This window comes from Physeter macrocephalus, chromosome 14, assembly GCF_002837175.3.
Source record: "Physeter macrocephalus isolate SW-GA chromosome 14, ASM283717v5, whole genome shotgun sequence".
Lineage (NCBI taxonomy): Eukaryota > Metazoa > Chordata > Mammalia > Artiodactyla > Physeteridae > Physeter > Physeter macrocephalus.
This window is the reverse complement of record NC_041227.1, coordinates 62,806,093-62,816,126: the sequence shown is the minus strand read 5'-3', so window position 1 is coordinate 62,816,126 and position 10,034 is coordinate 62,806,093. Positions and strand designations below refer to the sequence as shown.

The 10,034-nt window shown below is 41.8% G+C and overlaps 1 protein-coding gene across 2 annotated transcripts in view; it reads right to left on the bottom strand.

Moving 5' to 3' along the window:
* METTL9 (methyltransferase 9, His-X-His N1(pi)-histidine) overlaps positions 1 to 10,034 on the bottom strand; it is a 47,000-nt gene that overhangs the window by 28,134 nt on the left and 8,832 nt on the right. For both annotated transcript variants that reach the window (XM_007103120.4, XM_007103121.4), the window contains exon 2: positions 6,977 to 7,167. In XM_007103120.4, the coding sequence (XP_007103182.3) occupies positions 6,977 to 7,167 (191 nt within the window). The remainder of the gene's footprint in view (positions 1 to 6,976; positions 7,168 to 10,034) is intronic.

Genomic DNA, 10,034 nt, shown 5'->3' with positions numbered 1-10,034 from the left:
CTCCGGACGCGCAGGCTCAGCGGCCATGGCTCACGGGCCCAGCCGCTCCGCGGCATGTGGGATCCTCCCAGACCGGGGCGCGAACCCGGTTCCCCTGCACTGGCAGGCGGACGCGCAACCACCGCGCCACCCGGGAAGCCCGACAAGTTGTTTTTAATCCTCAATTGTTCCTATCTTCTAGTGGGAAAACAGGCTGAAAAAGAAATCTGAGAAAAGGAGCTGAACTTACTGAAATAGCTATACAAAATTTCACATGGGAGCCAGAGTCAGAACAAGAGCTAAGAGAGGTCACAGGCTTGGGGGTACATGTTTCAAATGCTGGTGCTAACTTGCCATAGGACCAAAAGTAAGTTGCAAAATAGTTACATGGCTTAAACTTTCCCAATTTTAAAATAACATGCTTCCCTAGCCATCACTTTGGAATCTAAGGACCCTTGACATGATAATCATAAAATTCTAGAGCTAGAGGTCATCTGAGGTCAGAGCTCAGGTTGAAAGGCACCAGAGAGAGAAGCACTGTCCTATTTCCAAAGATCATGAGCAACAGAGGCTACACAAAAAGATTTAAACTGCCAAAAGAAAAAAGAAAATCTAAACTCATCGAGCCCAGGTGAATTTTGGCCTCTAGGGAGCCCTGGGAGTAGGTGGGAAGAGTTTTGGGTGGTCACAATTACTTGAGGGGCTACTGTCACTTAGAGGGCAAGGTCAGAAAAGTCAGACTTCCTGCAATGTGTGGGACAGTCCCACACAATGAAGAATTATCCCACTGAAAATACCAAGACACTGACTTTGCTCAATACAAGGTTTCCAGCAAACACATACCACGGAGAGGTATGGCTCTCTAATTTGTCTTTAACTCCCAAAGTTAGTGATGTCGATGTGTTTTTTTTGGTGTGTGTGTGTAAACCATCCTACGTTCTCTGGCCTAAGTTCTCTCTAGATTTAGAGTCTACAGAGGAGATATACCTCCTTACAAATATCTTCCTTATAAAATAAACTCTGAAAACAGCTAACAAGTCTCTCCTTACTTGGTCTTCCCCTTCCCAATAAAGGACGTCCGATAAGTACCTTATCTTTTTAATTCAAGAAGGTTACCATAGGGACTTCCCCGGTGGTCCAGTGGTAAAGAATCTGCCTTCCAATGCAGGGGACACGGCTTGATCCTTGGTCGGGGAACTAAGATCCCACATGCCGCAGGGCAACGAAGCCCACGAGCCACAACTACTGGGCTCGCACACCTTAACGAGAGAGCCTGGGTGCCACAAACTACAGTGCCCACGGTCTCTGGAGCCTACGTGCCAGGACCAGAGAGAGAAAACCCGCATGCCATAACTAGAGAAACCCGCAAGCCTCAACAAAGAGCCCATGCGCCGCATGGAAAAGATCTCGCATTCCGCAACAAAGATCCGGCATGCCGCAACTAAGACCCAACGCAGCCAAAACAAACCACAAAATAAATAAAATAAATTAATTAAATAAAAAAATATTTTTTTTAAAAAGGCTACCATAGTAATTATTTCTATAAGAGACAGCCACTGGTGGTAATAAGCTTCCATTGCCATAGATGGAAATTCCCAATGGGCTGAAAGTTAAGCTTCCAGCTGAGAATAGGACACAGGGCAAGAGATGTTTTTACTTTGTTGGGGGAGAGGGGTGCCAAGGGGGGATGGAGGGGTGGGTATGAGAGTTATTTAAAAAAGAAAAGCAGAAGAGCGTGGATAAGATAAGCCAAAACGGATTTATTAATCTTATTGCCCCTTTGACCAAATTGTGAAATCCCAGAGCAGAGAATTTTAACCAGGGGCGAACAGGGTAAAGGTAGGGGGAAGCGGTTTAGAGTTTGAAATCTCCCTAAATTATATGCAAAATGCTGAATGTAAGGACTATTTGAAGAGAGAATTTCTACTTTATATCACTTTCAAAGAGGTACAGGGCCCCCAAAAGGTTAAAAATCACTGCTGCGGTGACTTGTCTGCTTTCCCAACGAAAAAATAAATGGTACAGAACAGAAATTCAATGCCGTGAATTTTATTTTATTTTATTTTTTTTTTTATTTTATTTTTTTTTTTTTGTGGTATGCGGGCCTCCCTCTGCCGTGGCCTCTCCCGTTGCGGAGCACAGGCTCCGGACGCGCAGGCCCAGCGGCCATGGCTCACGGGCCCAGCCGCTCCGCGGCACGCGGGATCCTCCCAGACCGGGGCGCGAACCCGGCCCCCCTGCATCGGCAGGCGGACGCGCAACCACTGCGCCACCAGGGAAGCCCCAATGCCGTGAATTTTAGAAACAAAATGTCAGACCAAGTTGTTTAAACTCAACTACCAATACAAAAATAACTGTTTGCTAAAGCAAATTTAAGGCAATTTCATATAAACAATGAAGAAAATCAAGTAAGAAATCTTGAGAAACGGCTCATGGTTCCTGAAAACATATTTAAGGACCAGATGATAGACTGGGGATCCAGACATTCAGCAGAAGCTGGCTCCAAACCTCAAGGGAAGAAAAAGTAGGCACAGCCAGTGGCTTCAAGTGGTCCAACAGGCTTTTCAAGCACTGAGCCCTGCTGCTTTTCTCTTTAGAGTTCTGGATTCTTAGGCTTTGCGGTGTCTGAAAATTTGGCCAAGAAAGGATAAAAATATTCCTAAAGCTTTTTCCATGGACTTATATGAGAGAACCACTCTAGGGATAGAGAATTCCACAATGTTTACAAAATTCTGGTGAGTCTAAACATTACGTAAGATTAGATGGAGGGACTTCCCTGGTGGCGCAATGGTTAAAACTCCACACTCCCAATGCAGGGGGCCTGGGTTCGATCCCTGGTCAGGGAACTAGATCCCACATGCATGCCGCAACTAAGAGCCCACATGCTACAACTAAGAAGCCCATGTGCCACAACTAAGGAGCCCGCCTGCCGCAACTAAGACCCAGCACAACCAAATAAATAAATAAATATTTTTAAAAAGTAAATAAATAAAGAACAGATGGAGAACCCTTCACTCGGACAAGCCACCATCCACTGTGGGCTGAATTAGATCCTTCCCAAAAAACTTGCTCCTGGGAAGTGTGCTTAAGGCAAAGATCTTACTTTTCAGCCTATGTTAAGGGCCTGGTTCCAACCATCTTGCTCCTCTCACCTGGAACATGTTAAAAATGCAGAATCTCTGGTCCCACCCCAGACCTACTGACTCAGAATCTGCATTTTAACCAGATACCCAGGTGATTCCTGTGCACATCCAAGTGGGAAGCACTGTGATTCCCATCACAGAAATACAGACCAATGAGGCTGTTTATCAAGTTACAGTGAATTTTAAAAGCATAATTGCAGAGGCTGAGACACTGGGCCAAGGATTCTGACTAGAAGCGTTGCAGCTGTAGAGGCGGTCAACATCTCAACAAGGTAACTTTTCTTTTTCCTTTTCTTTTTTTAGACCTAAGGATAAAGAAAAAAGTATCCAAGATTCACTTACCCATTGATAGATGTTCTAGACATAAACAGGCTAAAAACAGATGACACAAAGGAGTGATATAATTGGATAAATAGCCAGCCCGATTTCTCAATGCTGTTGTTTAAGAAGATCTGTGTTCCTTGATCAAGGTAACTCTGAACAAAGACAGCCTGGAGTGATTCGCATAATTTCTCTCTGTTGCACGCATACCACTAAAAAGAAAGAAGAAAAAAAATGAAAACATACAACTGAAGCGTCATCTAAGATGTCCAAAAACAAAAAATAGAAGACTAAATTAAATCGAAGATTTCCAAATGTTATAATCTCATGGCACTTTAAGAATAATCATCATCTCTTATATGACCTATAAGGTATAAAGTATTTCCTCATACATAATTTCTGGTTTAATTCTCATTCCCTTCAGGGTACGTAGAGAGAGTGGGGGAAGGGTGAAGAGGCTTCCGAGTCATGCAGCTCAGTAAGTGACAGAGCCAGGCCATCGTCCAAGTGCTCTGACTCCTGGCCCAAAACTTCTGTCACTATACCCCCCTGTACCCCAAGATTAGGAAAACTGTTGGCCTCTCCTTCACTGAGATTCAACATAAGGCAATAACTACCAACATTAACCTTGTTTTTAGATAAGAAAACAGTCACTCAATGCAATGATTTAACTCGAAACCACCAGACAAATCAAGTAAGCAGAGTAAGCGGCAGAATTTAATATTCCAGTGACCAGATTAAGCTGCGCTTCTTCTTGTGGGCTAAATAGGGACCTTTAGAAATACTGATGTGCGCTTTACCAGGTCATATAACATTCTAATAGACAGGAGCCAAGTATGCTTGAGAAAGATTAAGAAGTTACTTAAGGTCACATGCAACCAATGAGAAGAGAAAGTAATACCATGCTAACAACCAGATTTCTAGGAATAGGCTCTAACCAGAACACACTTTTAGAACAAAATTCAAGAACCTCAACTGTGGATGAAATGTAATCTTCCGTAATAAATGTGTCCCATTTTCATTTAGAGTTAGTATACCAGAGAAGGGTGTAAGCAGCCTGTAGGGCGCAGCAGCTTTAGAGTGAGCCCATCATCAAGTCCTGGCTCAGCCATTCCTGTGTATGAGCTCACACAAGTCACTTAATCTCTGAGCCTCTGTAAATTCATCTGTAGACTAGAGATGTCACTGGTTTCTATCTATCCTGGTAGGTTATTTAGAGGATTAAGCAAGTTAATGCAGGCCAATCCTCAATATAGGACCAGACACATGAGACTACTGTAATAATAATAGCAATGAGATAAAGTCCTCTGACATGGCCTGATAAATAAAAGTCCATTAAGTACCATGATGAAACTGCAGAGTAGATCAGTTACTACTAATCCGTTATCCACTAAGAAACAATCAATTTCTCCCAATGAGTAGCCAAAAGTAACCTGCTTCCCCCTGACAAATACGACCATTCATCAGCAGTAGGTGTCCTGTAAATGCTTGCACAATTGATGGACCAATTTTACAGTCATCCTAAGCTTGCTAAATATTGAATGAAATCTTGGGTAATATTCCCAACACTAACATTGAAAGGAACCAGTTATAAACCGATACAAAGAAGCAGACAGGCACATCAAGATTTCAAAGATTAACTAATCTTTTTACAAACTCTGTGCCCTGACTTGATAAACCAAATCTTTCGAATTGTTGACTGATTTGTGTTAATTTACCACTAAACACTTTTACCAAAATTGCTTCAGCTTGATACTATTTTTATTTTTCCCACTCTACATGACAAGCTATGAAGCTTCTTACATTCACTGCCTACACTTTTATCCCTGGTCTGAAAATGTTCATGCTTAATCATTAACTAATTCTTAATACTCATTGTGTCTGAAGTTATGCCCCAGTGCAGGTCATAAACCATTTTTTATTATATGCCTGACCTCCTGGTTCACATTCTGAACTCTCTAATACTGAGGCCATTCTAACTTTTATTTTCTCTTAATTCTCTGAAATGACTAATCAAGATGAAAGCCATCACCTTGGTAATAGGCAATCAGGTACATTCTATTAATGTACAAGAAGTCATTCAAGTGGAACAGAGGAGCTAAGAATTCTTTGGCATCCACTTGTAAATGGACAACCAGAACAATAACAGACTCTGACTTCCAGAACTAAGCAAGAATTGGCACCATTAACTGCAAATAATGCTTTCAAGTGCCCCCCAAAACTCAAGTTTTTAATAGCACTTCTCTCAATTCATCAACATTAACACATTAGCGAACCCGGCCCCCCTGCATCGGCAGGCGGACGCGCAACCACTGCGCCACCAGGGAAGCCCCAATGCCGTGAATTTTAGAAACAAAATGTCAGACCAAGTTGTTTAAACTCAACTACCAATACAAAAATAACTGTTTGCTAAAGCAAATTTAAGGCAATTTCATATAAACAATGAAGAAAATCAAGTAAGAAATCTTGAGAAACGGCTCATGGTTCCTGAAAACATATTTAAGGACCAGATGATAGACTGGGGATCCAGACATTCAGCAGAAGCTGGCTCCAAACCTCAAGGGAAGAAAAAGTAGGCACAGCCAGTGGCTTCAAGTGGTCCAACAGGCTTTTCAAGCACTGAGCCCTGCTGCTTTTCTCTTTAGAGTTCTGGATTCTTAGGCTTTGCGGTGTCTGAAAATTTGGCCAAGAAAGGATAAAAATATTCCTAAAGCTTTTTCCATGGACTTATATGAGAGAACCACTCTAGGGATAGAGAATTCCACAATGTTTACAAAATTCTGGTGAGTCTAAACATTACGTAAGATTAGATGGAGGGACTTCCCTGGTGGCGCAATGGTTAAAACTCCACACTCCCAATGCAGGGGGCCTGGGTTCGATCCCTGGTCAGGGAACTAGATCCCACATGCATGCCGCAACTAAGAGCCCACATGCTACAACTAAGAAGCCCATGTGCCACAACTAAGGAGCCCGCCTGCCGCAACTAAGACCCAGCACAACCAAATAAATAAATAAATATTTTTAAAAAGTAAATAAATAAAGAACAGATGGAGAACCCTTCACTCGGACAAGCCACCATCCACTGTGGGCTGAATTAGATCCTTCCCAAAAAACTTGCTCCTGGGAAGTGTGCTTAAGGCAAAGATCTTACTTTTCAGCCTATGTTAAGGGCCTGGTTCCAACCATCTTGCTCCTCTCACCTGGAACATGTTAAAAATGCAGAATCTCTGGTCCCACCCCAGACCTACTGACTCAGAATCTGCATTTTAACCAGATACCCAGGTGATTCCTGTGCACATCCAAGTGGGAAGCACTGTGATTCCCATCACAGAAATACAGACCAATGAGGCTGTTTATCAAGTTACAGTGAATTTTAAAAGCATAATTGCAGAGGCTGAGACACTGGGCCAAGGATTCTGACTAGAAGCGTTGCAGCTGTAGAGGCGGTCAACATCTCAACAAGGTAACTTTTCTTTTTCCTTTTCTTTTTTTAGACCTAAGGATAAAGAAAAAAGTATCCAAGATTCACTTACCCATTGATAGATGTTCTAGACATAAACAGGCTAAAAACAGATGACACAAAGGAGTGATATAATTGGATAAATAGCCAGCCCGATTTCTCAATGCTGTTGTTTAAGAAGATCTGTGTTCCTTGATCAAGGTAACTCTGAACAAAGACAGCCTGGAGTGATTCGCATAATTTCTCTCTGTTGCACGCATACCACTAAAAAGAAAGAAGAAAAAAAATGAAAACATACAACTGAAGCGTCATCTAAGATGTCCAAAAACAAAAAATAGAAGACTAAATTAAATCTAAGATTTCCAAATGTTATAATCTCATGGCACTTTAAGAATAATCATCATCTCTTATATGACCTATAAGGTATAAAGTATTTCCTCATACATAATTTCTGGTTTAATTCTCATTCCCTTCAGGGTACGTAGAGAGAGTGGGGGAAGGGTGAAGAGGCTTCCGAGTCATGCAGCTCAGTAAGTGACAGAGCCAGGCCATCGTCCAAGTGCTCTGACTCCTGGCCCAAAACTTCTGTCACTATACCCCCCTGTACCCCAAGATTAGGAAAACTGTTGGCCTCTCCTTCACTGAGATTCAACATAAGGCAATAACTACCAACATTAACCTTGTTTTTAGATAAGAAAACAGTCACTCAATGCAATGATTTAACTCGAAACCACCAGACAAATCAAGTAAGCAGAGTAAGCGGCAGAATTTAATATTCCAGTGACCAGATTAAGCTGCGCTTCTTCTTGTGGGCTAAATAGGGACCTTTAGAAATACTGATGTGCGCTTTACCAGGTCATATAACATTCTAATAGACAGGAGCCAAGTATGCTTGAGAAAGATTAAGAAGTTACTTAAGGTCACATGCAACCAATGAGAAGAGAAAGTAATACCATGCTAACAACCAGATTTCTAGGAATAGGCTCTAACCAGAACACACTTTTAGAACAAAATTCAAGAACCTCAACTGTGGATGAAATGTAATCTTCCGTAATAAATGTGTCCCATTTTCATTTAGAGTTAGTATACCAGAGAAGGGTGTAAGCAGCCTGTAGGGCGCAGCAGCTTTAGAGTGAGCCCATCATCAAGTCCTGGCTCAGCCATTCCTGTGTATGAGCTCACACAAGTCACTTAATCTCTGAGCCTCTGTAAATTCATCTGTAGACTAGAGATGTCACTGGTTTCTATCTATCCTGGTAGGTTATTTAGAGGATTAAGCAAGTTAATGCAGGCCAATCCTCAATATAGGACCAGACACATGAGACTACTGTAATAATAATAGCAATGAGATAAAGTCCTCTGACATGGCCTGATAAATAAAAGTCCATTAAGTACCATGATGAAACTGCAGAGTAGATCAGTTACTACTAATCCGTTATCCACTAAGAAACAATCAATTTCTCCCAATGAGTAGCCAAAAGTAACCTGCTTCCCCCTGACAAATACGACCATTCATCAGCAGTAGGTGTCCTGTAAATGCTTGCACAATTGATGGACCAATTTTACAGTCATCCTAAGCTTGCTAAATATTGAATGAAATCTTGGGTAATATTCCCAACACTAACATTGAAAGGAACCAGTTATAAACCGATACAAAGAAGCAGACAGGCACATCAAGATTTCAAAGATTAACTAATCTTTTTACAAACTCTGTGCCCTGACTTGATAAACCAAATCTTTCGAATTGTTGACTGATTTGTGTTAATTTACCACTAAACACTTTTACCAAAATTGCTTCAGCTTGATACTATTTTTATTTTTCCCACTCTACATGACAAGCTATGAAGCTTCTTACATTCACTGCCTACACTTTTATCCCTGGTCTGAAAATGTTCATGCTTAATCATTAACTAATTCTTAATACTCATTGTGTCTGAAGTTATGCCCCAGTGCAGGTCATAAACCATTTTTTATTATATGCCTGACCTCCTGGTTCACATTCTGAACTCTCTAATACTGAGGCCATTCTAACTTTTATTTTCTCTTAATTCTCTGAAATGACTAATCAAGATGAAAGCCATCACCTTGGTAATAGGCAATCAGGTACATTCTATTAATGTACAAGAAGTCATTCAAGTGGAACAGAGGAGCTAAGAATTCTTTGGCATCCACTTGTAAATGGACAACCAGAACAATAACAGACTCTGACTTCCAGAACTAAGCAAGAATTGGCACCATTAACTGCAAATAATGCTTTCAAGTGCCCCCCAAAACTCAAGTTTTTAATAGCACTTCTCTCAATTCATCAACATTAACACATTAACACATGTGGTTGAACCTTTACTGCCATACAAATATTTCAGAAAAGAAAATGCTTACTGAGAAGAATGTGCTACAGAATAAAAAGGAGTAATGTCCTTCTCTTTAAAGATGAAGGTTGGGGCTTCCCTGGTGGCGCAGTGGTTGAGAGTCCGCCTGCCGATGCAGGGGACACGGGTTCGTGCCCCGGTCCGGGAGGATCCCACATGCCGCGGAGCGGCTGGGCCCGTGAGCTATGGCCGCTGAGCCTGCACGTCCGGAGCCTGTGCTCCGCAACGGGAGAGGCCACAACAGTGAGAGGCCCGCGTACCGCAAAAAAAAAAAAAAAAGATGAAGGTTGAATTCCATGTTCCTCCTGACCATTTGTATGATACTAATGTCAACTCCATAGCTGCATTATTCATAACTACCCAAAAGTGGAAACAACCCCAATGTCCATCAACTGATGAATGGATAAACAACATGTGATTGATCCATACAACAGAATATTATTTCAGCCATAAAAAGGAATGAGGTACTGATTCATTAGACGACATGAACTATGAATATTATGCTAAGTGAAATAAGCCAGTCACAAAAGGCCACAAATTACATGATTTCATTTACATGAATTGTCCAGAATAGGCAGGTCCAGAGACAGAAAGTAGAAAGTAGATCACGGTTACCAAGGGTTTGGAGAGAGGAGGCAATGGGGAGTGTCTGCTAATGAATATGGGGTTTCTTTATCGAGTGATGAAATGTTTTAAAATTAGAGAGTGGGGATGGTTCGTGCCCTGGTCTGGGAAGATCCCACATGCCGCGGAGCGGCTGGG